This window comes from Drosophila obscura, unplaced genomic scaffold (genome assembly GCF_018151105.1).
Source record: "Drosophila obscura isolate BZ-5 IFL unplaced genomic scaffold, ASM1815110v1 contig_186, whole genome shotgun sequence".
Lineage (NCBI taxonomy): Eukaryota > Metazoa > Arthropoda > Insecta > Diptera > Drosophilidae > Drosophila > Drosophila obscura.
This window is the reverse complement of record NW_024542774.1, coordinates 10,743,897-10,770,914: the sequence shown is the minus strand read 5'-3', so window position 1 is coordinate 10,770,914 and position 27,018 is coordinate 10,743,897. Positions and strand designations below refer to the sequence as shown.

General features: G+C 44.6%; 6 protein-coding genes across 8 annotated transcripts; 2 read left to right on the top strand and 4 right to left on the bottom strand.

The window, feature by feature from the left end:
* Nucleotides 1-1,529: 1,529 nt before the first annotated feature.
* LOC111078378 (odorant receptor 42b) lies at nt 1,530-4,739 on the top strand. 2 transcript variants are annotated; one of them, XM_022373031.2, is made up of 5 exons: nt 1,530-2,195; nt 2,954-3,786; nt 3,852-4,209; nt 4,309-4,397; nt 4,615-4,739. In XM_022373031.2, exons 2-4 carry the CDS (start codon nt 3,020-3,022, stop codon nt 4,381-4,383), a joined length of 1,200 nt encoding a protein of 399 aa, XP_022228723.1. In that variant the 5' UTR covers nt 1,530-2,195; nt 2,954-3,019; the 3' UTR covers nt 4,384-4,397; nt 4,615-4,739. The 2 variants fall into 2 exon arrangements, with proteins under 2 accessions (XP_022228723.1, XP_022228722.1); XM_022373030.2 differs by lacking the exon at nt 1,530-2,195 and having other exon boundaries at nt 2,922-3,786.
* Nucleotides 4,740-5,455: 716 nt separating this feature from the next.
* LOC111078377 (lactosylceramide 4-alpha-galactosyltransferase-like) lies at nt 5,456-6,833 on the bottom strand. Of its 2 annotated transcripts, none has more exons than XM_041592994.1 (2): nt 6,141-6,833; nt 5,456-6,099 (listed from the first exon to the last, which is right to left on the bottom strand). In XM_041592994.1, the coding sequence occupies exons 1-2, from the start codon at nt 6,674-6,676 to the stop codon at nt 5,499-5,501; spliced, it is 1,137 nt and encodes a 378-aa protein (XP_041448928.1). In that variant the 5' UTR covers nt 6,677-6,833; the 3' UTR covers nt 5,456-5,498. The 2 variants fall into 2 exon arrangements, with proteins under 2 accessions (XP_041448928.1, XP_022228720.2); XM_022373028.2 differs by having other exon boundaries at nt 5,456-6,081; nt 6,141-6,831.
* A 908-nt stretch (nt 6,834-7,741) lies between these two features.
* LOC111078381 (odorant receptor 42a-like) lies at nt 7,742-9,094 on the bottom strand. Its single transcript, XM_022373034.2, has 3 exons — nt 8,319-9,094; nt 7,896-8,253; nt 7,742-7,837 (listed from the first exon to the last, which is right to left on the bottom strand). Exons 1-3 carry the CDS (start codon nt 9,092-9,094, stop codon nt 7,742-7,744), a joined length of 1,230 nt encoding a protein of 409 aa, XP_022228726.2.
* A 947-nt stretch (nt 9,095-10,041) lies between these two features.
* LOC111078383 (odorant receptor 42a-like) lies at nt 10,042-11,785 on the bottom strand. The gene is made up of 3 exons (XM_022373036.2): nt 11,000-11,785; nt 10,577-10,934; nt 10,042-10,513 (listed from the first exon to the last, which is right to left on the bottom strand). The coding sequence occupies exons 1-3, from the start codon at nt 11,773-11,775 to the stop codon at nt 10,427-10,429; spliced, it is 1,221 nt and encodes a 406-aa protein (XP_022228728.2). The 5' UTR covers nt 11,776-11,785; the 3' UTR covers nt 10,042-10,426.
* A 1,856-nt stretch (nt 11,786-13,641) lies between these two features.
* LOC111078380 lies at nt 13,642-14,631 on the top strand. The gene has a single exon (XM_022373033.2). The coding sequence runs from the start codon at nt 13,706-13,708 to the stop codon at nt 14,486-14,488; it is 783 nt and encodes a 260-aa protein (XP_022228725.2). The 5' UTR covers nt 13,642-13,705; the 3' UTR covers nt 14,489-14,631.
* Nucleotides 14,632-17,403: 2,772 nt separating this feature from the next.
* LOC111078379 (J domain-containing protein CG6693-like) lies at nt 17,404-18,552 on the bottom strand. Its single transcript, XM_022373032.2, has one exon. It carries the CDS (start codon nt 18,408-18,410, stop codon nt 17,751-17,753), a length of 660 nt encoding a protein of 219 aa, XP_022228724.1. The 5' UTR covers nt 18,411-18,552; the 3' UTR covers nt 17,404-17,750.
* Nucleotides 18,553-27,018: the final 8,466 nt, after the last annotated feature.

Sequence of the window (27,018 nt, the reverse complement as noted above, 5' to 3'; positions counted from 1 at the left end):
TCATTTAGCATTCTCTTTTGTTTTTTTTTTCGGGGGTACGCGAATGTTTTTCTATTTTTTTTCTTCTTTTTTTTTGTGTATTTCCACGACCTTGTGGACTAACAATTTGGGGCACTCCTCCGTCGCAATGTTTACAAAATAATAATGGCATTTACGACCCTGGTCTGCACTCCCATGTATGAGTGTGTGTATGCGTGTAAACACATATATGGACATGTGTATATTTGTGTCTGTAAGTGTAGGTGAGGGTCGCTCTCTGCCACTGTTGCTGCTGCCGGCTGGGGAATTCTTTTTATTATAATTTCATTCGCCGTACCCGCCCCGTCCCGACTCGGCCCACCCCTTGAAAACAGTAAAAGTAACTCATCAAAATGCATTCTCTTGGCTTGGCAACAGCGCAGAGTAAAATAATAATATTACAAGAATTAATTTAATGCTTGGCTGCATAATTATCCAAACCTCTTTGTGCAGCGTTTGTTATATTTTTATTGCTTGCTCATTTTACAAGGGATTTTCCAAAAAACACGTTCATAAATTAATCTAATTTTTGTAAAGCTTTTCGACTGAAACAAATGATAAGAAATGGCATTAGAATCCTTAAATACAAACTCAATGATTTAATTGATTGCTTAAACTGAGATTTTGGATTTTAATTGCAACACAATTAAGCTTTCATCGAAACAAATTTGCCATTGGTAAATAATTTGAATCAAATTTAATCTATTTTCTATTTGGCTTTCTCTGGTCGTATAATGAGAATTATTTTGATATGTTCACAGTTCAGCAAATCGATAGACTGAATGATTGCCTAACTGGCACTAAGTATGGTTTCATATTCAATTATCTCTGGGATAATGGACGTTGCACACTTGAAGTTAACTCCATTAATTTGTAGCATATCAAAGGCAGATTGCCACTAGGCTCTGTCTTTGTGCGAGTACATAAATATCGTACTGCCATACTCGTATAAATGAATCCCTTTGAGCATATGTACTCGAGCAAAGACTGACATCCCTCTCCAAAAGGCTGCGTCATGTGCTTTCATGTGCGACTGCGAGAGCGTATGGGTGTGTCAGGTGTGTCAGTTATTTGCCGAGCTGCCGAGCTGTCGAGCTGCCGAGTGAACAGCCCGAAAATGTGTGTAAGCGACTGCAAGCTGGCAACGCAACGTGGCATTAATTTCCGTTAATTAAAATAAATTCGTCAAGCGATAATAAATAACACGACGCTGGTATTAAATAAATGCGAAGAGACCCAACCGAATCACACCCAAAAGCTATCCAAAAGACACACGCCACCTCCAATTAGGTGCCTACTACTCAGTACATGTACATATATAAATAAATACATACGTATATACGCGTACCTCCGTGTGAACATTAAAAGTAGTTGTCTCCTCAATGCTCTGCAATTACTGGGATAATTGATTTGCCTCAAGTCAACATCAATTCTGACACCCATTTCGGACAGCCAACAGATTGGCGATTCCCGGGATGCTGCCCTGGGCATTCTCCTGCACCATCTCCTGTTCCACATCTACTCGTGCGTTATTGCAGAGCATAAATTCTATTCAAATTCTATAACATGTCAGCACGTAAGCCGGTACTGTCAAGCGTGCGATGTACAGTCTCACCTTGACAGGGATGAGCTCTGGGGGCTGTGCAGGAGGAGAGGGTTTTGTGCAAATAACTGAAGCAAAACACAAATTTCTTTCGGCATACGCCCAGCCACCGGGCAGGAATAGAGGGCGGCAAGTGACATTGGGGGAGCGCCGCCCTTCCAGAGCATACGTACTCGAGTGTGAGAGTCGTACAGTGGCAAACAAAAGATTATCCTTGCCCTTACTTCACGCTCAGCTATACAAACCTGCCTCGGACACACTCGGCAACAACAGGAGGGGCAGCAGGAGCAGCATGAGCAGCAGCTGCTTGGCAGGCTTCATTGTGGATAGTATAGAGGCGCCTGTGGGTGGGGTTGCGGCTATGGATGGCCCTGCTATTGAAACGTTGCAGTAATGAAAAAAAATGTCAACTTATACGAACATATAAGGAGCCAGTGCCAGTGCCAGTTACAGTGGCATCGCCAGAACAGAAGACGAAGATAAAGATGGAGCTGGAGAAGGAGAAGGAGATGGAACTGGCGGTGGAGCCAGGGCCAAAGGAAACACTAGAGGTACAGAGAGGACAGACAGAGAGGTACGTATGTACAACAAAAGCGACAGCGACAACAAAACATGTGTCAAACGCCAGACATCCTGAGCAATATTAATAACACTCGGAGAACATATTTTTCATTAAAGCAGCAGCAAAGACTTGTCAAGATACTCGTACACACAACGTGTGCCAGCTGTTGGGGCTTTTCCTTAAAGCCCGATAATGCAAAGGACCCCCACACATATAGTACACAGGTTGACTCAGACAAGGGGGAATTATAAATGTAGTTATAATGGCGATTAGCGGCCATTTTACATTCCCCCCTGAGCCCAGAAGGCAACCTTGAAAAAGTTTGGCCAGATCCCTTTCATGATAACCCCCAGTCGGTTCGGTTCGGTTCGGTTCGCCTGAGTGCTTTCCGGTCCTTGCTGACACACAAAACTACAAACGAACGAACGAACGAACGAACAACGGAGAACAAGCGAACACACTGCGTATGAGCAATGTTCCTTAATTGCCTTTAAAGGGCCGTCTGCGATTTTTGCCAACTTTTCCCATCATTTATGCAAAGCGGAAAGCCAGCATGTGGAAATACTGATGCAGGTTGATACGAGTCGAGTGCTGGTAACCCCATGTATCAGAACTGAAACGAAAACTCTCAAAATGTCTGTCCGAGACTCTTGACTTTGTTAATTAAACATAACGGCGCACAACGAGCAATTCTCAAGTGAATAATTAAACAACAGCAAGTGCCTGAAACTTAATAAAAACTTTTCGAATTCATTGAAAACTTCATCTAGGAAAATGTCAAAAATTCGACTATATAAGTAACCCTGCAGGGAGCCGCGGCACACACTGGCCCCAGGATGGTCTTCAAACTAATACGACCAGCTCCGCTGACGGAGCAGGTGAAATCTCGGGATGGCTGCATTTACCTGTTCAGGGCAATGAAATTCATAGGCTGGGTGCCGCCCAAGAATGGAATACTGCGCTACGTCTATCTCTTCTGGACGTTGATGACGCTTGTGTGGTGCACCACATACCTGCCTCTGGGGTTCCTGGGCAGCTACATGACCCAGATCAAGTCGTTCTCGCCGGGCGAGTTCCTCACCTCGCTGCAGGTGTGCTTCAACGCGTATGGCTCCTCGGTGAAGACGGCCATCACCTACTCGCAGCTGTGGCGGCTCATCAAGGCCAAGGATCTGCTGGACAAACTGGATCTGCGCTGCACCACCACCGAGGAGCGCGAGAAAATTCATCTCGTGGTGGCGCGCAGCAACCACGCCTTCCTCATCTTCACCTTTGTCTACTGCACCTACGCGGGATCCACCTTTCTCAGTTCGGTGCTGACCGGGCGACCACCCTGGCAGCTCTACAACCCCTACATTGACTGGCGCGATGGCACGGGTAATCTGTGGCTAGCCTCCACCCTCGAGTACATCGTGATGTCGGGGGCCGTGCTGCAGGATCAGCTCTCCGACACCTACCCACTGGTCTACACCCTCATCCTGCGCGTGCACCTCGACATGCTGAAGGAGCGCATCCGACGGCTGCGCACCGACGAGACCATGAGCGAGGCCGACAACTACGAGGAGCTGGTCAATTGCGTCCTGGATCACAAAATTATTCTAAAGTGAGCAAGCGTGTTTTTGTGTTCCAAGTGAAATCAGTGCGATAAGCTCTTGTCCACCTCATCAGATTCTGTGATACCATCAAGCCCGTTATTTCGGGGACCATTTTCACCCAGTTCCTGCTGTGCGGCATTGTACTGGGTCTGACGCTGATCAACGTGTTCTTCTTCTCGGACCTGTGGACCGGCATCGCCTCCTTCATGTTTGTCATCACCATTCTGCTGCAGACGTTCCCCTTCTGCTACACCTGCAACCTCATCATGGAGGACTGCGATGACCTGACCCATGCCATCTTTCAGTCTAAGTGGGTGGATGCCAGTCGCCGCTACAAGATGACGCTCCTCTATTTCCTGCAGAATGTGCAGCGGCCCATCATCTTCATTGCCGGCGGCATCTTTCAGATATCGATGAGCAGCAACATCAGCGTAAGTGCCGATTGAGGGGGCACTTTTTATATTTCCCCCAGACCCCCAGGCAAACAATTAAATCTGTTCCAAGTTTCTTATGCTTTGCCCCACTTTCAGGTGGCCAAGTTTGCCTTCTCCGTCATCACCATCACCAAGCAAATGAACATAGCGGACAAGTTTAAGGAAGAATGAACGAACACTCCTACGTAAGTATTTATATTTACTTTCTTGTTTCTTACCTTTCCCATGAATCCCCCCATTGATTTTTTTTATAAATAATATAAACTTTTAATTTAATCTCCGCAACTCCCACTCTACTTTGCTTTGACCAGTATCAATGTCGCCTGCCCAACTCTCTGTGCAAAGGATTCTTTTCCCAAGTGTTCCAATTGAAGTTTTTTTTTAAACAAAATTCTCTTTTAGCTGGAACCAGTTTTAAAATATCGCATATTCAACGCGAACGCATCGATGTGGAGTCTATTGCAGCATTATTTATAGTAGAAAATGTCAAAGTGTAGTGCCAATTTCAATGAAAATTTACCTTTAATCGGCTAATAAATCAAATAATCAAAGCCTTAGGCTGCTGTTTAATGTTGTACATGAGATATGAGCTCTACAATACTTTCTGGCCAGTGTCTAAGGTGCACCGAAATTTATTTCTGCAATAGAATGGTCCCTTGGGTTCAAGAATTAGGCTACTGCTAAAGGGGCAATAGGTAAAAATAAAATGTTCGTGGTCGGCTGGCGTTTTTTTCCTTCAGGGTCGACTTAGACCAGCGTCGGGATCCTAATTGGGTGGCGACAAATGTCGCCAAAGTTAAGGTACACTCCGAGAATCTTAATGCTGCATAATCACTGCGAGAGACAGAGGATGATACGGAAGGGGAGACGAGAATTGAAAATACCTATTTGCAGAGGTTATGGCACGCTTCACACAAAACTAGGAAGGTATACTTTGTATCAAAGCAGATGTAACGCTCAACCAACCAAACCTTCCACCTAATCCAGATGGTACATCGCACGCGCGCTACGCTCAAAATTTATTGGGCGGGAACTCTCTTTTATTTGAATTAAATGAGCGTACAAATCTAAAAATTGAATGTGCCTTTTCTAGTCTGCACTTCCTCTTCTTAAGTCGTTCCCCCAAATTCGTTCCCCAGCCCCCAATTTCGGTAAATAGATTTTCGACAGGCTGCCGCTGAACGCATACGCGAGAGCGTCTGTAAAACTGATTCGAAACCCTTTGTATGACCTAGATTCTAGACCCGCGTCATGTTTAAATAAATATAGCCCTGAAGATAATTTATCTAGAAGTATTCTCCCGTCGCATGATAGACAAGCGGGCAATGTTTTTCGGCATATTTGGCATAGGCGCATTTGGAACCAACCTTGATCGGTACCACCTTTGAGTTTCTGTTCCACAGATGCACCAGATACGAGTATTTTGTGAGAGCCATTGTCTGCTCCAGTTTGTCCGGCTCGAAGAAGTCACGCCAGTTTTCAGCAGCCACAGCGTAGAAGGCGCCTTTTCCATACACCTTGAAGCCTTTGCAGCGTTCGCGATCATCCTGCATCAATGCGGTGTGGTTAGTGCCGCAGATCTGTTTGGCCACGCGTGTTATCACACCGGGACCATTGGTACCCCATTCATAGCCATTGAAATGTAGCTCAAAGTCGCGCAGACATGCCCTGACCATATCATGACCACTGCCATTGTGTGAAAATCTCATGACGCCATTGGCCAGCCATAGATTGGACTCGGCCCCTGCGTAATTGGGTGGCATGTCCTCCATATTTTGCAGCACAACCACATCCAAGTCCAGATAGAGGCCGCCATAGCGAAACAGGGTCAAATACCGCAGGAAATCGGCAATATGAACGACCATAAACCTGCAAAATATCAAAATGCTATTGACGGGTTGTAGGCACATCTCAGAGTTCTAAATTACCGCGAGCCAAATAGTTTACCGGCGTTGAGCCATTCTTCGATGGGTGTGCCGGCTGCGTATCTCCAGACATTTAGACGCCGCAAATGGACATTGCTATAGTTTAAAAGGGCATCGACAAGTGGCTGCTGGATGCCGTTATACTGTCCGACGGGACCATCGGGGTCGGCAAACAAAACAAACACCTGAAAATTCGGATTGTGGAGTGCAGCCGATTCGATTGCGCAAGCTTGACGGGCATTTAGCTTCAGGATATAATTCTCTTCATTTCTGGCATCATAGCAGCTGGTTTCGTGAAAGAATATGCTCCGTCCGGGTGTTGGCCTGGGCTCCGCCAGTAGCACATCGTCTAGGCGGATGCTGGCCAGCAGATCTGCAGATGTCTCTACCGACTGTGGCAACAGTGCAACATCTGCCACCTTCGATGAGAAGTACAGCTTAAAAGCATTTTGCCAACTGTACGCATAGGCAAGGGCTAAGCCTCCCATCAGTATCATATTCAGTGACACAAACAGCAAACGAAAACGTCGCTGGAGCATGGCGTGCTTGGTAGGCGGGCTGAATAAAAATTGGACAATCCGATTAGAGATTTGTGTAAGAAAAATCCAACTAACTTTGTTGAGTGCGCGGCTTAAGGCTAATTTCTCTCAATTACAAGCAACAAAAAAAAAAATTTGGTACACTAATTTTCTTTTCAAAAGGTTATTCCATGAAGGACAGAAATTCGAATGACACAATAAAGTCGTTCATTTCACAGCCTTCTTATCATCAAGAATGATTCTGTGTTGGTATGCCTCAAGAATCTTATTCTTTGAAGATGCCTCTGGGCTGCTGTGTAATTGGTCTTTGATTACCAAAGTCGAATTGAAACCCACCGTTCGTTTTGTATTGTATAATGAGTAAATCCACTTTCAGTCGCAATTTGTATCCTCTGCCGTTCGCAAGGATTGAGCAGCTCCGGTAGGCAGCAACTGACCACCGTAATAATAAAAATCCTTGAGCCGATTAACTACCGAACAAACCAAAAGAATTAATTCAGACCAGTATAACCAGATGAACAATTATTACAGCCAGAATGAAAAAAACATTGTTTTCCTTTCCACTCACATTCATTCTCTCTCTCTCGCACCACTCTGTCTCGTGTAGTGAGCGAAGCGAGAAGCGATGTAGCGAGATGTAGCAGAAAATTCAAACAGAAAAATATTTAAAATTTCTAATCAAACAATAGGGGGAACGGGATCAACAAAGTTCAAAAATGAACTTTAGATCTGCATAGTGGTAGCTATCGTGGTTCCTCTATGTTTTTCCCATGTCTCATGGCAAGTGCGAACAATATTAAATAAGATAGTGCAGAGATCCTTTCCCCTACTACCCCATTAACCAGCTCGATCCCAGCTCCAGCGCTTACGTCTAATTACATATAAAATATATGATTTAAGGTTCATAGATCATGAGCTCACATATTTATTCTATTGACTGAGTACCGGTTATGCAACGATGTCAGCACTCCATATCGGATCATACAAGCCTAGCTACAAGTTACTGGGGCTAAGAACCTTTTTAAGGGAATGTCTACATTTATCCAATTGAAAGAAAAAATCCAGTCAATTTAAATCGTCTTGCTTATCGACCTTGGCAAGTTTCTCTGCAATATTCATTTGCTTAACCAGAGTAAAGACAGAGAATGAAAACTTGGTGACCTGCAAGGAAAAGCATTAGTTTCGCACAGTCACCAGTACAATCGGGAATGATGCTCACACTGATGTTGGTGCCCACAGAGATGGGAAACACGTTCATGGCCATAAAAGTGATGGGCTGCTGGACATTCTGAAGGAAGTACATGAGCGTCTTTTTGTAGCGCTGCTCACAATCGATCCAGTTTGACTGGAAAAGAGCATCTGCCAGTTTGTAGCAGTCGTCTGTGAGATAGTTGCAGAGAATGCAGAACGGAGTGGTCTCCAGCAGAACGGCGGCCATGAAGGACAGAGCGGCAATGGCCGATCCCAGATTGGCAAACATCACAATGTTGATGAGCGTGAAACCAAGGACCAGGCCCACCACCAGGAACTGCACAAAAATGGTGCCTGAAATCACGGGACGCAAACAATCGACAAAGCTGCAAGGGATCAATAGATTAAATTTAAGAAAAATCTTATAAATTAGTGGATGCTTTCAACCCACCGAAGTATGGTCTTGTGGTCCCGAATGCACTGAACTAGTTTCTCGTAGCGCTGCTCGTCGCTCTCATCAGGATCCTTGCCCAACTGCCTCAGCCGGTCCGCAAAGATGGACATATGGGCACGGAGCACTAGGATAAAGTTCACGGGATAGCAGTCCACACAGACGTCCTGAAAGCAGGCACCGACCATGGCAAAGTACTCCAGGCCCGTCTGCAGGCCTAGCTGCCAGGAGCTGGAGCGCCAGTCCAGGTACGGATAGTAGTTTTGATATGGCGGCCGCCCCATCAGGATCGCAGTGATCAGCGTGTTGGTGGCATACACCATGTAGACTGTCATGAAGAAGAAGAAGATGCGGTTGCTCCTGGAGACGGCGCGATGGACTTGGAGCCGTTCGCTGGGTCGGGTGAGACGCTGGTCCATTTCGTCCAAAACTTTGTTGGCCTCGTCGAAGTGCTTGACGAGCGCCCAGACGATTATAACCTTCGTGGAGCAGGACCAAGCGTTGAAGGCCACCTGAAGCGAGGTGAGGAACTCCCCCGGAGAGAACTCAGACAAATGGCTGATGTAGCCGGTGAGAAAGCCGATGGGCTGGTAGAACGTTGAGCTGAGGTTCAGGGCAAACGACCAGAGACAGTAGGCAATGAAGAATCGAGCCGGTGGCTTCCGCACCCCCATTAGGAAGATGCAGCGCAGCAAGTAGAGGGTCGCATTCCGAGAGCAGGCCGGTGCCTCCTCCGATGGCGTGAACATGGCCGGGAAGACTTTACGCAGTACCATCCTGACTCCAGTTGAGTGTCGATTTTTGAAACTGGATTGAAGCCTTTTATACGTCCGACCATGGCGTGATTAAGTCGCTGGCCATGAAAAATTCATGAGCGACACTTCCAAACTAGTCAACCGAATTCAATTAGGGTTCGGGTAAAAGTTGTTCAGCACCTCGAATAGGAACCCCTGCACCGAACTCTCGGCACCCTGAACGCCCAAAGGCTTCAGTTTGGCAGCGTCCTCATCCAAGCCGAATGCCCGATAGGTTACGGCGATGGCGATGGCGCTTAGCACGTAACGCTCCAGAGAAGTGTAAAAGTTTACACTTGCATATAAATAAATGATGTTGGCCCTGTTTTCGTAGAAGAGCAGCAGGCTGCAGCAGTTCACAGAGCAAGGGGCTAATAGGTAAAATTTCATTTGCAAATGGGCGCCGTCAAAGTGCAGTTTTCAATTAGGATTACCTTAGCACCGTCATGGTAATCAAATCTCAATGACAGGAGACACATACATGTACAATGTACATACATACATACATATTTTGCACATACTATGCCACATAGCCACGCTTCAGCCTAAAGGCTGTCATACAAATATCTCATCTTTTTTTTATTTTTAATTAGAAAAGAGCAAAGTACAAAGTAGTCTTCATACTAAAGATTTATATGTGCATTTTTCGTTGCTTATATTTTAATATAATTAATTGTTATAAGACATGTACGCGCTGTCAAATTTTGTCAAACTGTGCCCCACAATCCAATTAACCACGACGACTACGAATTGAGGTGGAATATGAGTGCTGAAATTTGGAATAAGAGTTGATTTTAAGAGCAGGTTTAGAAAATTTGAGGTAACCAGTGTCGAGGAATGCCGCGTAATCATCAAGTCATAGCCGTTTTGATTTACATTTGCCCTATATATAAATATCGTATCTATAAAAAATCTTTAATATTCCAAATACTTATAAATGTCCCAAATAAATATGTATTTCCATTTTTATAATTTTGATTTGTTAGGTAAGAAGATTATCTTTCTCATGAAATATTTATTGTAGTGCCTGGACTTCTTACTCTTGCAGTGTCGGCTAGAATATCATTTATATTGTTTCACAGCTACCGCAGCAGTCTCGTTGCAATTGAAATTTAAATTTTCTACGGGCGTTTTCTTTTCTCAAATTTCTAACAATTACATTAACATTAGCAATTACACAAGTTGCTGAAAAAACCTTCAATAAAACGTCAAATGACTGCTAATCTGCGTTTGCTTCATGCTTTGAACAAGTAGTTTAAACAAAAAAGGCAAAAGTATTTTTTTAGAGAAGTAATCGAACTTAAAGCTCACTTGTTAATTTAATTTGTCTTCCTTGGAGAGTTTCTCTGCAATATTCATTTGCTTGACCAGAGTAAAGACCGAGAACGAAAACTTGGTGACCTACATGGAAGCCCCTTTGTAAGAGCACTTAAAGTCGCCAGAAAATTCGTTATGGATACTCACAGTAATGTTGGTGCCCACGGAAATGGGAAAAGCATTCATGGCCATGAAAATGATGGGCTGCTGGAGCTTCTGTAAGAAGTACATGAGCGTCTTTTTGTAGCGCTGCTCACAATCGATCCAGTTTGACTGGAAAAGAGCGTCTGCCAGTTTGTAGCAGTCGTCTGTGAGATAGTTGCAGAGAATGCAGAACGGAGTGGTCTCCAGCAGAACGGCGGTCATAAAGAACAGAGCGGCAATGGCCGATCCCAGATTGGCAAACATCACAATGTTGATGAGCGTGAAACCAAGGACCAGGCCCACCACCAGGAACTGCACAAAAATGGTGCCCGAAATCACGGGACGCAAACAATCGACAAAGCTGCAAGGGATCAATAGATTAAATTTAAGAAAAATCTTATAAATTAGTGGATGCTTTCAACCCACCGAAGTATGGTCTTGTGGTCCTGAATGCACTGAACTAGTTTCTCGTAGCGCTGCTCGTGGCTCTCATCAGGATCCTTGCCCAACTGCCTCAGCCGGTCCGCAAAGATGGACATATGGGCACGGAGCACTATGATAAAGTTCACGGGATAGCAGTCCACAGACGCGTCCTGAAAACAGGAACCGATCATGCCAAAGTACTCCAGGCCCGTCTGCAGGCCTAGCTGCCAGGAGCTGGAGCGCCAGTCCAGGTACGGATAGTAGATCTGGTATGGCGGTTTCCCTATCAGGATCGCTGTGATCAACGTGCTGGTGGCATACACCATGTAGACTGTCATGAAGAAGAAGAAGATACGGTTGCTCCAGGTGACGGCGCGATGGACTTGGAGCCGTTCGCTAGGTTGGGTGAGACGCTTGTCCATTTCATCCAAAACTTTGTTGGCCTCATCGAAGTGCTTGACGAGCGCCCAGACGATTATAACCTTGGCGGAGCAGGACCAAGCGTTGACGGCCACCTGAAGCGAGGTGAGGAACTCCCCCGGAGAGAACTCAGACAAATGGCTGAAGTAGCCGGTGAGAAAGCCGATGGGCTGGTAGACCGTTGAGCTGAGGTTCAGGGCAAAGGACCATAGACAGTAGGCTATGAAGAATCGAGCCGGTGGCTTTCGCATCCCCATTAGAAAGATGCAGCGCAGAAAGTAGAGACTCGCATTCCGAGAGCAGGCCGGTGCTTCCTCCGATGGCGTGAACAAGGCCCGGAAAATTTTACGCAGTGCCATCCTGACTTCACACGAGTTTTGATTGTTTTGATTGTAGACTGAAGACGTTCGGCTTTTATATGCCCAGCCGTGGAGTAATTATAAACTCATCAATCGCCTGACATGCGAAATTTATGAGCCAGACGTGCGAACTCGTCAACCGGAATCAATTAGGGTTAGGGTAACAGTTGTTCAGCACCTCGGGCAGGACCTGCTGCACCGAAGTCTCTGCACCCTCAACGCTCAAACTCTTCAGTAAACCGTCAAATTAAGGTGATAGCGCTTACATATTGCATTACATTTTCATATAAATAAATTATGGACGTATTCTGGTCGACGAGCATCGGGCTTCAGCAATTCACAAAGCGGGGTGTAACAGTTAAAATTTAATATGCCAAGCAGGAGGCTCATCAAAGTGCAGTTTTCAATTGGGATTTTCCGTGCACCTTCATCAAGCGGCTATCAAAAGCCAACGACAGTCTAGTACTATCAGAGGGATACTATCTTTGAATAGTTTAACAATAGGTGGAAGCCTGTGAAGTTAATTAAAGCTAAGAAGCTAAAATTTAACATTTAATGCCTTATTTAAACGCACAGGTAATATAAATTACTTTATTTAGTATTCAATTAGCCCTTAAAGCTTATTGTAATTTTCTTTTTAGCAAAGATGGAGGAGCGACTCGCGACAAGTGAAATTTCTATTATTATCCACAAGGCCTTGTTCTGGAAGCACGAATTTATGGCCGGAACAGGTGTAAATGCGTTGTCATTTCCAAGTCAAGTCAACTTTGGATCCAAATTGTGACAAGCGCCCCAGCTGCAGTTGGCTCATTTAATTAGCCAACAGCGACAGTGTCTGACCCGCCACAAAGGGTAAATTGGACTTGAACTTGGAAAAACTTTTTAATTAAATGCCTTAGCTCAATTGACAGCTGCTAAAATCGAAGGCTGCATTACCCGGCAGCTGAGAGTGTCTGGAGCTTCCTCTAAATTAGCCACATTAGCCAATACTGCTCACACCAGGCGAAAATTTGTGCACAAATTTACCAGTAAATAAAGCCAAAATGGCGCTAACGACACTTCCGCCGCACATCTCGACTTGGGCCGTCGGCCAATGGGCGACGGCGCGTGAAGAGCACCAAGTCACTGCAACGAGATGGAGGGGCACGCCCGAGCGCACAGTGGGTAAAACTTCCAACATATGCCTTAAATAAATAAGTAAATAAATCATAAAACGGCTTAGTATATATAAATCTCTTCTTTTAACTGGAGGTGCCAGTTGGGGTTTTCTAGCTAAAAATATACAAAAATAACAACGAAAATTACTTGACGGTTTGGAAATGGATAGCGTAAAAAGAACCGATTTGAAACTTAAAATTTCAAAAAAAAAATTTTTTTTTCTATCAGCTTTGTAATTTTCCCCACTTTGCAGCTGGTGTCTGTACTTGAACTTTTATTTAGGGAATTTTTTTGCGAGACCCGACGCTGTTCAGACAAGTGTCAACAGATTGGGGCTTCAGCATCAAAGCATTTTTCAAATACGAGTGAGCAAACGTCGTTTTTATTTGAGTACATGCTGGGTTTTAAATATCCTAGCCAGAGCCCGAGCCTTCCATTCCCACAGTGCGTATGAGCAATCAGCGAAAGGTTGATTCAAGCCACCGCACAAATATTTAATTTCATCTGGCTGTTTTTATTGCGGTGCGGATCGCAACAGGTGCGGCATTTCAGGTTCGTCAACGCAAACTCATTTGCACTTGAAACCGTGGCAACAAGTCAGGGGCAGGAGTCGGAGCCAGGCATCAGCATCGGCACCCGAATGAAGTGACAGCTAGCCAAATGTTGATATTAGCCAGCCAACACCAACTCAAACTCAGGTGGCTTCCAGGTCAACTTCAAAACGAGCTCGTTTCACTTCAAAGCAAATAAACAGAATCAAATTTTCTGGAGCATGGGCAAATGGCGCCGTCGGTGTCGCATATCGGACGACTCTGTGCTGCAGATCAATGTGGTATTGCTCCTGGCCGGGCTAATCTTCCTGATGGATGTGTTTAACCACATGTATGTGAAGCACACACTGCTCAGCGACGCCACCACCTTCCCGGGCGCTCTGATGGCCTGGATGTTCCTAATGCGATTTCTCACTATGGGGGGGTACATCCTGAACGCCATCCTGGGCATCCGCATGGCCCGGCGGCCGAGCTTGTTGAAGTTTGCCGGCTACATGTTAATCAGCCTATTTCTGCTGCTGTACACACTCAGCATAGCGGCGTCGCGATTTATGTATCGATCACGATTCGAGCTCTCCGCCAAGATGATGGTTCTGCTGCTCTGGAGGAATAAAAAGATTGGGAAGCTGGAGGAGGAGCTCGGCTGCTGCGGCCAATCGGGCCTGATCGATTACCAGATATCAGCCGAGACACGCAACTGGGCCAGTGGCGCCTGCTGTGGGGCAGATGTCTGCAGCGGCTGCTCCGCTAAGCTGCTCGAATACCTCTGGGGCATCGAGGTGGAGGTGGCCCGGGATAACTTCATTCTATTGATTTTGCTTTTGATTGGGGCCGCAGTCATGATGTGGCACTACAAAGATGTGCAGTTCCACGGCCTTTTCGAGTGCGTGAACGAGTCAGAAGAGGAGCAGGAGGAGTCACCCTGGACGAGAAAGAGAGAGTCATCCAAGAGAAGCGAGGAGTCATTTAAGAGGACTGAGACCGAGGCGAGCACTCTCCAATGATTCTTGCTCGGGGAGCATTCCACAAACAAAACCATCCAGCCATAATGGCGATTAAGGGCAAAATTAACGACCTCTGCCAAGGCTCTGGTCAATTGAACTTTAATTTAACATTACTGCCACACCTCCAACCAGCCCCTCTTTGTCTGTACTCGTGTATGTGCTTGTGTGTTAGCTTGTTGCGGCTCATTAATTAGCAGGCCGTTAGCCGAGTCCCACACTCTACCAGCTTGGGGTAATGCCCGCACTTAATTAGCCTTCAAAACGATTGCCCTGAAATATATTTTAATGGCTTTGGGCTGAGCGTTGAGCACAACAATCCAATATGATTTTATGGATTTATCTCGATTTATTTGGCCCAATTGGTATTTACTTTCGTTTGTATTTGTTTCGATTGCAGCACCACTGCGTATGATTAATGCATATAAAATAACCCAAAAGTATGCTCCACTTGCCGCTATCAATTGGGACGTTTATGGACATGTCGTCTTACCATTAAATGGCAATTTGTAGCAGGGGAGGAAACAATTTAAATAAAATCAAATTTTCATGAACTTTCCGCATTCCCGAGAATTCTTTAAGGCGAAACAGTTTGTGCCATTTGTTTTGTCATTTCGTTTTTACTTTGCTCCGAATGCGGCAGAGGAAGATGCCACCAAGGAGCGCTGAAAGCCAGCAGCCGTGGATAGTGCACGGCGGTGCATCCGTTGCGGTTTGTCTAAAGGAAGCGCCGCCGAAAAATAAACAGCCAGAAAGGATGCGAAATGTAACGGAAGTGTGCGAAATTTTTGCACATTTCACCGAGCGGCTCCTCCGTGTCCCGCAGCAGCAGCGTCTGTATGGATGGGTGGTAGCTTGGTTGGGTTGGGTTGTTGGCTGTGTGGGTGGGTGGTCCATTGAATGGTTGGGTGGATTGACAGTTCGGGGCTAAGATGCTTTGGCGGGTGAAATGGCAACTTTATGACATTTTAATGATGTCGACATTTATGACAGTTGGCTCGAAGATTTTGCAATGGTTTGACAGTTGGCCTTTTTGCGAGCGAGATCTCAGTGCAAATAGTGGGATGTAGAGGCTGTGGTGAACCGGGGGTGGTGAATAAAAGTTCAACCGCAAATTGAAAGGAACCCAAATCGAATTTCACGATTTTCGACTGACAAATGCAGCAGAAGCTAAATTTAAATGCAAGCTCGCTTCCCAGAACCACAAAATCTACTGCAATCCCCTTGTACGAAACTTCTACCGATGCTTGGATATTAATTTGCACCATGTTTGCCACACTCCGTCGCGACGGGTCCAAGGACAAGCACATGGCCTGTTGATTTGTCACCGAGCTGGTATATATGGAGAGGTCAGGGGTCAGACTGGAAGAGTGCCAGCAAAATATTGTGACATAAATCAATCACTCTCACCACAAGCAACGGCCAGACCTGACATTTATTAAAATCCCCATGTATCCGTGCGCCAATCCGAATAAGTCGTACTCATGTTTTATGACTGCCTGCCTTCTGATGTGACTGGATCCTGATTTGATGAATTTCATATGTACATATGTATGTATGTACATATGTGCCATACGTCTGGTCTGCAGGGAAAAGGCAGTTAATTGGAACATTTTGAAATTGAATCAAAATGCTACATTCAAAGCCATCGTAATCCGGAAAAAACGAAATCCGAGTAAAATTTCCCTTGGATTTCCGAGAAAAAATAAGCAAGTACTCGGATGAACGATTTGATCGGAATTGCGACTATTAAATACCTGCAAATCGGGAAATGCACACAGCAGTATAGCAGCAATGTGGGAATTTAGGAGCTTAAACTTCACACCTTTCATGGTTGGTCCTGTAATTTCCAAAATCCACACGAATGCACAAAGTCGTTTATGCCTTACGTTTTCTCTCTTCTTTGGCGTACATTTTAACCATTGCAGTATACCCCGTGCTACTCCAGTACCGTGTACGAGTATAACAAAATACGAGCAGACTACAAAGGAAATTCTGCCTGATGCACGATGCACATGCAGAAGTTTGTCCTACGTCACAGCCAGAACTTGCACAAAACTTTGCACACATGCCAAACAAGTTTGAATCGAGTGCAGTGTTCATATATAAAGAGCAACAGTTCTGGTTTACATATCATTTCTATGAATGCCACAGACAATGCAAATAAATCCAGAAAATGATTTTAAGTCAAGAGAAACGATGCAACTTACTCGTATTGAAAAAAAATGATAAATAATTTGATGTATTGATTTTAGATTTGATTCAATTCGATGTACCCACGTATGTCATGATTCACCATTTCCCATTTTGCTAAATATTTATACGTGCACATTAAATAAATATTTCAAAAGCGCAACTGTTCTTCAGATAACTGTCTTTGAATGCGTACTTATGTGTGTTAATGAAAACTGTCATTCAGATGCCCGGATTAATAATGGATTTTCCGGTATACCTGAAGCATTCAAAAGCTGACAAGCTGACAAATACATAGTTAATTAAACTGATACAAAATTCAACTCTGAAAATTGCCAAGAAAATTGTAAAATCTCAAATACTAAAGGCGAGGGCCAAGGACGGTCCTGCGATGTCTTCGACAGCAGTTGAAATAAGTCGGTGCTCCGCTCGGTGTTTTTGTCGCTCCTAATTGTGCTCTGGCATGCAAATTAGAGACGGTGCAGCAGAGAGAGAGAAAGTTTCACTTCCTTTTGCATTTGTCGCTTCTGTACTGCCTCCCCCCGGTCCTTGTGCTGCCATACAAGGAAATAATTATTGTTGTATTCGACGGGACAACGGCACTGGCAATAATTATTTCTGTTTTGCAGTAAAAAACAAATATTAATTGTACAACTTTTCACATAAATAAAGCCGCAAATAATGTGGCACGATAAGGGCAGAAAAAAGGTCACCAGAAAGGTAACTCTAAACTCAACTTTCCCCAAAGTTTCCATTTTCCTTTTGGCCTCCATTATTTATGATTTTCGGGACAAAAGACACGACGAAGAAGAAGTGCCAAACAAAATGTCGTCTTTAAGCTTGTTACCCGAAACTCAAAGGTAAGTATGATTTGCATTTTAAACACGAACTGCACTTTGGTTGCAGTTTTGGTTGAAACCAGAACCTGAACTTGGACCAACGTGTCTCTAATTTTCATATAAAATAAACTGTGAAGTAACTTAAATTTTAAAATAAATGCTTCAGTTGCGTCTTGGGCTTCCCCCTGAACATTGCCATAACTCTGGATGTGTATGCTTCCAGGCAACTTCCCTTACAACTCAAACGAGTTCGGATTGGACTTGGACTGGGACTGCTCCTCGTACGAGTCGTAGACAGCAAACTTCAAGCGGCGGCGGCGCCGTTTTTCCAAGGATTCGTTGATGAATTTACTGTACACAGGCAGCTCCTTGGACTTGGTCAGCTTCTTGATGATCTTCCGAATGCGTGGCTCATCCTTAACCGTCATCAGAGGCAGTTCGATAATCAAACGATCCATACATCCCTTGCCCAGCGTGTAGGCAGCCTTGATGTCTAGCAATTCCAGGTGCGACCCTTTGTAGTTGTTCCGAAAGACCGCGTTGACACCCGACTGATCCTGGGAGTCTTTTATTAGCCACCCGCACAGGGATAATACCGTGGAGAAGGCCAGGTTCAACTCACTGCTGGCCCTTTCCTGGGGGAACTCGGATGGGGAATCGTAGAGAGCCCGCTGTTTGTCGTTGGTCAGGATGCTCATAATCCTGAAGACCAGCTTGCATCTGTCCAGAGCTCTCTGGGGTTGGTTGGCAGCCCTCTGATTCGGGTGCTCCTTCATGATCAGCTGATAGGCAGCGCTGCGTATCTCCCTCGGCATGGCCCAGCGTGGCACGTCCAATACCTTGTAAATGTCGCGGGTCCTGAACAAGCGCCACGATTCACCGCACACAGACATAGCATAGGGATCTAACTAACTGAGCAACGAACTTCCGTACAAAAATTTAAATTTAATCTGCGATCGTGAACTAATTAATTTAAAAAAAAATATATATATATAAAACCCCGTCTTAGAGAAACATTTCCTATCAATCGACAGTTGAATCAAAGCCCAGCTCCCCTCTGCTCCTCTCTGGCTTCAGCTTATGAACTGCTATGTATCATATGATATATAAATTTGCAAACTTTGGCCCCAAGTTTAGCCGAGAGAGAAGACCACATAAAGTTAAATTAATGCTCGGTCTGTGGCTGGGTTACATCCTCCACTCCCTCGACAACATGCTCTTAGCCAGCTTCCTGTCTGAGTTTGTCGTTTTCAATTACACTTAAACTTTAAGCGTTTTGCGTTTTTTGATTCTGTACCCTGCCCCTCTCCACGCACATTATGTATCTCTTCAAAATCATCAACTTTGCCCCAGTGCTTCATATTTGTATTAAGCAAGCCAGCTCCTGGTGAGATTTTTGACACGTGCTTCGAGTATTTATACCTACTACTCAAAGTACATGCGCACAAGGGTATACTGTATTCGTGGCCAGCTGGACAGCCAGATTCCAAATAAAACATTGAAATACAATCCAATGTATGCTATTCCTAAAGATCAATAGTAGACGAGTTGATCTTACAGTCGATAGTTTAAATTTGTACTGCAACTTGCACCTTTCACATTCTATTATTTTAATCAGTAACCGTTTGTTATATATGCAACTTAGTACCAGGTATTGTCAGAACGGTATAATTGAATAAAACGCACTCACTTGTTCCTCTGATTGTGTGGTGTGGGCAGAGGCGGAGGTATTTAGCATCAGCTTAGAAGAGGGACAGGCGACGGCAACGGCCATTCATCTGTTACATGTAGGACTATCTGCCTGTCCGTCAGTTTGTGGGCCCTGTTTTCACATCATTTGAAACGTGGCTGGCATTCAAATGGGGCGCATTACTTTCTCCTTCCGGCGTGGGCAGCTTAATGCGAAAAGTTGAGCCTGAGCCTTTCTTTGGCAGGCTTTAGTTCATCTTCTGGTTAATTTAGTTCGCAGGCCAGAACTCTTTTTTGTTTGCTGTTGGTAACAACACACACACAAACAATTTATCAAGATACGTGTTAGTTTAGCCATCCTTTTTTCGTTTTATGTTTCGGTGACCGTTCCCATTGCATCCGTAATTGGTTTTTAATTCGAATGGAGTTCGGTTAAGCTGCGTAATCCACTTAGTTGCGCTGGCAGCTGACTAATCCTGGAGTTATTTAACTCAAATCAATTTCAGCTTGGCTCCAGAACGAACCGGCTGTGATTCGGTTACACCAACGGTTGCGGCTAGTCGAGTTTGTCCATGGCAAATCTCGGATTCGCAGATAATGCGCTTCCAAATTGGGCTTTACTGGCCACAGGTCTTTATATAAATACTCAACATTAATTATTCGATTTTCACCCACTGAATGTTATAGCAATTGATTGATTGTTTGGTTCGCTGGTTTTTTTTTGGTTGCCGTTCTTCCTTTGAACATCTCCGCAAATATGTCAGGTTATCAGGCAATGTGCAAGCAGTTATACAATTCGCATGCAAATATGCGCTTATTCATGATATGAGCAGGTATTTATTTTTCGTTCGTCCCTTTTTTTGCCTGGAAAATATTTACATTTGTCGAGCAGCCAAGGCGGTGCACTGCACGATACGGCCAGATAGCTCTATACGAGTATACATATTTGACGATTCCTCAGTTCCGTTGCAAAAAGAACGCAACGAGCGTAATAATAAAGGAAAATATCGGATGCACAGCACAATGCAATAAATGATAACTCTGTATGCAAAGAATTCGCAATATGAGTCCACTTCCCAAAAAGGACACAGGAAAACGAAAATATATTTCAAGGAAGGCACAGCATCGGGCAAATGTAAGCCAAAAAAATGGGTCTCGTAAGTGAAATGATTTATGCAGACTGAATGGTCTGAAATGTAATAACTTAGGTCGAGTCACTTTTAAGGGTTTAAAAATGCAACAACAAACAAATCAATGAAGGTTTGCGATTAATTCTAGGACTGCACTCGACTAAGGATTTGACGACGGCCCTACTAACTACGTAAGCCAGCTCTTAACATACCAAAAAAAAAGCAAATGACTCGCACACAGACCTGGCTGGCCACAAACTGGCCTCAAGTTAAACAACCACACAAATACACACACACAAACACACGAAAATTGGGCCAGGACTCAATCGCAAAGTGAATGAATGGCAGGAGCTTTCGTTAAAAGCGGATGGCTCGAAAAAATAATGCGAAGAGAGAGAAACGAATACGAAAAAGGAAATGGAAATGGAAACTAGAAGAACGAGAACGGAGAGTAAAGGGCCAAATCAGTTGAAAGCAAGGTAAGGTCAGGAATTTTTGGTCCGAATTTACATAGCACTTTAAAATGGAAGGGCGCCAAACAAAAAATGGAGGTGAAAGCATCGACAAGACAGAAGTGGTAATTCGGCATGAGGCTCGACGTGTTCAGGCGCTGGTAATTGACATTGTTGGTGGAAATGGCACAGGAGATGAATGTGTGGCAGCTGCATAGGAGCATAGGAGTTGCCATAGGATGCCATAGGATGCCATCGAAAGCTGTTTATCGACTGCCTGTCAAGGAGAAACACGCTGTCCTCGCCTGGTTGCTGTCCAGGTGACTGTTCCTATCCTTCAGCAGCAGAAAAAGCCAGCTAGTTGACAATGACATTTGCAGCAGTGTGCAGTGTGTGCTCTGAATATGTGCTCCGAAGTCGCTCATTTGGGGCGCCATTTGTGCAACGGATGAGGCAGAAGGACAAACCGAGAACCGGTGTCCCAGTGCTCTGCTCTGCTCTGGACAAATAGGCCTCCTGTCATTTGGAATGTCGGCCTGGCACAAGCCCACATCTGACCTAATTGCCTGTGGATAGATGCGACCACACATTGCTTTATGTTCAATTGGGGGCTTCTCTGCTTTTGTGCAGCAATGCCTCGCGCCTAGGTGCATGCGATGGCATTTTCTCCTGGGCCCCAATCAACAGGTAATGATCTCATAACTAAAATCTAAGCATATTCATAGTTCATCACAGCAGCCTGTCCAAGGTGCGAAATTAAAACAAGCCGCCGCCACAGTGTTTGTTTTATGGGAGTGTTTGCATGAGTGTGTGCATGCGTGTGAGTGTCTGTGTATGAGAATGAAAGAGTATGGGTCTGTGCGGAAATATTTCCATTGCAGTTGTTGTGGCGCGTACATATTTTCAGGCTTGTTTTCGGTAGCATACTCTTAAGCGCTGTTATTTATTTTTCACAATACGCATACGCCGCGTACGCCATGCCAGTGGAGTAATACAGCAACAAGCAACGTGCCCCGTGCTGCTCGTTGTACCATATTATTTTGTCTGCTCGCATTTTGTTTTTTTTGTAATTTTTCCATTTCTGCCTTTATTTGTTTCATTTTGCGTGAAATACACCACTCCGAACGAAACGCCTCCCTGGTGCTGTTCTGCTCCGACCATATCGCTGGCATGCCTCTTGATGTACGGCTTGGGCAATATCAGCATTTTATTCTGTGCTTTCGTCAGTTTCCGCTGCCACTGCCGCTGCTGCCGTTGCTGCCGTTGCTGCTGCCACACTTCATGGCTACGGCGGCGGCAGTGGCATCCGCCATCATCATCATTGCTGGCATTTTGTGCGCACTGACCCGCTTTTTGCGCTTTTCCCATTACATTCGGTTTGCCATTTCTTTCATTCCCCCCTCCCCACCCCAGCCAACCCCTCTCGCGTACTTATTTATAGTATAACTGTTTCATTGTTGGCTCGCGGGCATGAACTATCTGCCATTCGTTCTATGTCCAAACTCCGCATGTGTCTATGTGTGTGTCCGCCTGTAGCTGTAGTATGTAGCTGTGTATTCTGCTGGATGCACCAAATCAGTTTTGCCATGTAGTTTTCATGTTAAACGCGCTCAAAATTAATGGTCACACATACGAACAGCCCCGCGCCCATCCCTTTCCACACACACACACACACACACACACCACACACAATGCCGTTGGGTTTCTGAAATAGAAACGAATGTTATCGTTACAAATGTCCTTTCCGCTGCCTGTCAGCATGACTATAGTTCGCGGGCTGAACCCACACCCCGAACCCTCCGCAGCTATGAGACGCTATCAAGGGTACACCCTTGTATAGGGTATTATGACTTTGACATATTTTGAAACGAAGAAAAGTTGCTGCCAAATATAAAATATATGAATGTGGTGTGTGTACATAAAAGCATATTAAGCGACATAAGCCCCAATTGTTTATGTTAAATATTACTTTTACACAGCAACAACTGCCAAAATGCTGATCATGTATTTTCCCAACAAACACAGAGTCCACGAGCACCAATGCTGATGCGGTGGTTCTCTTCTCATGAGCATCAGCATCTCTCTTCGTTAATTTTAAATACGTTTGTAGCCCAAGCTAAGAATAAGAAATATTCTAATAAACAATACAATACAATACATGGCAAAAGTCCTAATATGTTGCTGATATTAAGTCAATCAATGTTAACAAATAGTTAAGCATATATATGTATATTATGTAAGATAATCTAAATTAAATCAACAAATGATTCTTTTCTGCCGAATAAAAACTTTAATAGGAGCGTTCAACTTGCGAGGGTATTTAGTGAAGCTGCCGTCAAAAAAAAAAACACCATCCTCTGTTGTTTGTCGGCTCTGTCGCTTACCATTTGCCGCAGTTCTCGTTGATTTTGATGTTGTTTCGTGAACCCCAACGAGCACCGGACTCACACACAAAAGCGGACACAAACCCAACGTGCATTTAATATTTGCTTGCAGCTAAATCAAATTGTTTTTCTGCTTCATTTTTTACTTGCATTTGCTTCGGGTGCACAGCGTTTAACATTTTTTTTTCTCCGTCTTTCATTCATTTTTCGGTTTCCTTTTCAGTTTCAGTATCTTTTTCGGTTACATGCGCATAAAAAATGCAAGATAAATGTTAGTAAATGTAATTTTTAAGAGCTCTAATGTGCCACATCCATTACCTCGTGCTCCTCAAATCCACTTTACATTGATAGCCGCAGGATTTGTGCTTTTTGCACTGACAGATATACTAAACACCAATTACTTACCCCATGTGTCGCATGGGTAACCATCAGGTTTGTATTTTACTTTTTGCAACCTCGCATCACAGATTGGAAGTGACTTTAATATTTATTGTTCATCGCTGATATCAGCGCCAAGAATTTCTTAAAATAGTTTTGATATGAGGATTGTACAAGTCATTTTAATAATTACACTACCCGACACCATTTTTCTGCTTCGTACCAAACCAAATTTTATTGATAGATTTGGGGATTTAAAAATGGTAAATGGCATTTTTTTTATAACTGAATTTTTTTAAGAATTAAAAAAAAATGTTATGAAATTTTATTGCTCTTTTTAGAGGTAGATCTGGTTGTAATGAACCTTGCTGTAAAAAAATATATTTCCCAAAGTCAAATTAAATTTTGTTGAGTAGTGTTTTAATTTATTTTCTGATGGTCGGACTTAAACCTAAGTTATCTTGACAGAGTCAATCCAATAAAAAAGCTCATAATTTATGAATGATCTGGAAAAGTTCTGTCATAGACATTTTCCCCATGGATTTTCCCCAGATCATTTTCCAGCCGAAAGCTCACACCAATCACGCTGCGCTCTGAGTTGCTTAGCAGCAAGCAGCTGGAGTGGCCCGTAAAACAAACACTTTGGGGCGATATCAGAGGAATGCATTGCCCCGTTCCGATGAATTCTTCAGATGCCGCGCTCACCCCTTAATTAGTCTGATAAAGTAATTCGAATAACAATCCACTCAACTAATCATCATCGACAATCAGCCAGAATGTCTGGCGCGGCTCTCGAGCTGGCGCGTGGCTGGGGCGCAATGCCCCAAAACACGCACAGAGAATGAAGTGAATCCAGCCGATAAGACCGAAACGCAACCACCTATATATTATGATTAATTAAATATATATTTATACACATATTAAATACGCAACGAGATTATTGCAAAACCCACACACTGCATGGCAATCGGGCCAAGAGCACTTTTCACGATATCCAGTAGGAGTTGTTAATGGAACTCCCGTGATTATGCCGCCGGCTGACACCTGTCTTTAGCTTGCTTCAATCTCCTCCGCATAACCGTTTTAAAGGGCCCGCGACCGATGCGGTCTGTGGCGTGGAAGCTTCCATATCCCCATGTGGCATTAATATTTAAGAGTCAGCTTTGAAACTTGTTTGACAGGCTGTCAGAACATGTTTACCGGCAAGGGGTAGGCGGTAGAGCGCCATCCCACTCGCAATCCCACTTCCACCGATGGAAAATTGAAAACATGTGCTCGCAGTGCTGGCAAACACATGACAGACAGTTTGTGGCAACTTTCAAAATAAAAACTAGCCTGGTGTGGGGCTTGCCTGCCGCATCCGAAAAGGGAGCACCATAAAGCGCTTAAAGATTCTGTCTAATGGCTGATCACAAGGCTCGAATTATTATTTTTGGCGAGCTTCAGTCAGAGTCCAATGAGGCACATCCGACAGCTCCTCAGCCTCAGTCTAGTGCCCATCCAAGGTCTCCACAGAGCCCATTCTGGCACGTGTGTCAGCCCCATGCCAGAACAACAATCGGCCATCATCCCTCGCGGAGGAAGACGCGCAGGAGCCACAAAAACACCGAGAACAAATGCCGTGTGACTGCTTGTGTGGTTTCATTTTGATGTTTTGCATAAATACAAGAATGCTTTCCTTTGTCAGCAGATTTAAATTAATTTTTGTGCACCCCCCCCCCAGAAGCGAGAGGCAGCGGTCCACCTCAGTCTCAGTCTCAGTCACACCCACAACCCTCCCTCCATACCATTTCAGTTACAGAGGAGCCCATGCAGCCGCAATCTAGACATGTTCAGCTTTAACTTTCAGCTCGTCTTGCGTTTGCTTTTGCTTTCGTGTTCGTGTGTCTGTGCGTGTGTATCTACATATCATTTTTGATGCGAATTCTGATTTTCTGCCCTTTATGTAGATGGATTTTCCTTCTTGTCAGACTTAACCACACGCACATACACACACACAGACACACATGCGGCACGAAAATCTGTCAGGCAGAGTGAAAGAAAGAAAGAAAGTCTTGCCAAGGTGGTCGAACATTCAGATACCCTTGCAGATCCATATTAATCAGTCAGCAGCCCGAACCGGGCGGCGTCCGAGAGGCCTTAGCATGTGGACTGGCATAAGTGACGCTTGGACCACCGCTCCGTAGGGGCTTCTAGGGGCCCCGACTACTTCTTTTGCCCTTTCTTTTGGCGGTACTCATCTGAGGATACTGTGCCGCCAGGAATCCATCCTACTATAACACATATATTATAATGATATACGAGTACACGTACACGTAGTATTCTGCTTACCTTCACCAAGGGTATACCAAGAGGGAGTGGGAAAGTGCCCCACACACTTGGAGCATATGAAAATTGCGTTTGCGTAATAAAAAGTCGAGTTTATCTGCGCTGCGTTCACTTAGAAAACTGATTTACTTTGCAATTTTATGACTTTATTAAGAATTATGCGATGTTTTGAATATATTTACAATACGCAATCTGCAAACGACCGAGCCAAGCAGCAGACGCAACTCGTAAGTTGGAGCATGCAGCCCCTCGCTGGGGTTCCTCACTGACTGCTGGCCCGGAACGAGGTCCTGCCCACAACTAGCTAGCTGGTCTAACTCCTGCTCATCTGTACTTCTATGCTTCTATATTTCTGTACTTCCGTATTGTGTGTGTGTGTGTGGGCCAGCTCATGTGCAGACTCGCCCTCTTGACCCCCAGTAAATGACATGAAAATCCTCTGATATGTTGCTCACATTTATTCATATCAAGTCGGGCCAGTTGGTCGAAAGTTATGAGTGCATATTTTTATGCAACCAAATTGCACATCGACTTGCCATGGGAAACAGTTGCAGTTGCAGGAGTACGAGCAGCAATGTCCGTGTGCAGATGCTCTTCGAGGTATATTTGTTGAACAGATTTAAGTGCAAGCTACTGTTTTCCCTTATTCTCATTCCATTGCCCCTGCCAAACCCCATACCCTTTCCATACCCGACTCCTGCTGCTGCTGCTGCTACTGCTGCTGCTGCATTTTGAACCCACGCAAAAATACGAATATTTGCCCAGCTCCAGAGTGCCAGATATCTGACAAACTGACAAGCGAACTACGAGCATAATGCTCGTTCTGGGGGTTGTGTGGATTTGTCGTGAAGTACGACAGTGCGTGAAGGATCCACGTCTGACTTCCAATCCTCTTACTACTCAGCCGTCCACCTGTACTTGTCATCTGTTGTCCGCCTTTTATCCGCAGTGACCCATCTCGTTCCTTTGTTGTCCAGAATTTAATTAATTTCCACACTTTGCACTGCTCGTCCCTTCTGGATTGAATGGAGACCTCACAGCAAAATCACCTGAAACCCCTACTATTTGGCACAATAAAATAGGGACAGCACTGACCATCTTGACAAATAATGAACTGGCATGCCAACCCTTTCATCCTTT

Coding starts and splice junctions, on each gene's coding strand:
- LOC111078381 (XM_022373034.2), bottom strand. CDS start 9,094: ATGGTACTGCGTAAAGTCTTCCCGGCCATGTTCACGCCATCGGAGGAG. Junction 8,254..8,318: donor GACCACAAGACCATACTTCG/GTGGGTTGAAAG, acceptor GATCCCTTGCAG/CTTTGTCGATTGTTTGCGTC. Junction 7,838..7,895: donor CTGTGGGCACCAACATCAGT/GTGAGCATCATT, acceptor TTTTCCTTGCAG/GTCACCAAGTTTTCATTCTC.
- LOC111078383 (XM_022373036.2), bottom strand. CDS start 11,775: ATGGCACTGCGTAAAATTTTCCGGGCCTTGTTCACGCCATCGGAGGAA. Junction 10,935..10,999: donor GACCACAAGACCATACTTCG/GTGGGTTGAAAG, acceptor GATCCCTTGCAG/CTTTGTCGATTGTTTGCGTC. Junction 10,514..10,576: donor CCGTGGGCACCAACATTACT/GTGAGTATCCAT, acceptor GCTTCCATGTAG/GTCACCAAGTTTTCGTTCTC.
- LOC111078377 (XM_041592994.1), bottom strand. CDS start 6,676: ATGCTCCAGCGACGTTTTCGTTTGCTGTTTGTGTCACTGAATATGATA. Junction 6,100..6,140: donor GGTAAACTATTTGGCTCGCG/GTAATTTAGAAC, acceptor ACCCGTCAATAG/CATTTTGATATTTTGCAGGT.
- LOC111078380 (XM_022373033.2), top strand. CDS start 13,706: ATGGGCAAATGGCGCCGTCGGTGTCGCATATCGGACGACTCTGTGCTG.
- LOC111078378 (XM_022373031.2), top strand. CDS start 3,020: ATGGTCTTCAAACTAATACGACCAGCTCCGCTGACGGAGCAGGTGAAA. Junction 3,787..3,851: donor GATCACAAAATTATTCTAAA/GTGAGCAAGCGT, acceptor CCACCTCATCAG/ATTCTGTGATACCATCAAGC. Junction 4,210..4,308: donor CGATGAGCAGCAACATCAGC/GTAAGTGCCGAT, acceptor CCCCACTTTCAG/GTGGCCAAGTTTGCCTTCTC.
- LOC111078379 (XM_022373032.2), bottom strand. CDS start 18,410: ATGTCTGTGTGCGGTGAATCGTGGCGCTTGTTCAGGACCCGCGACATT.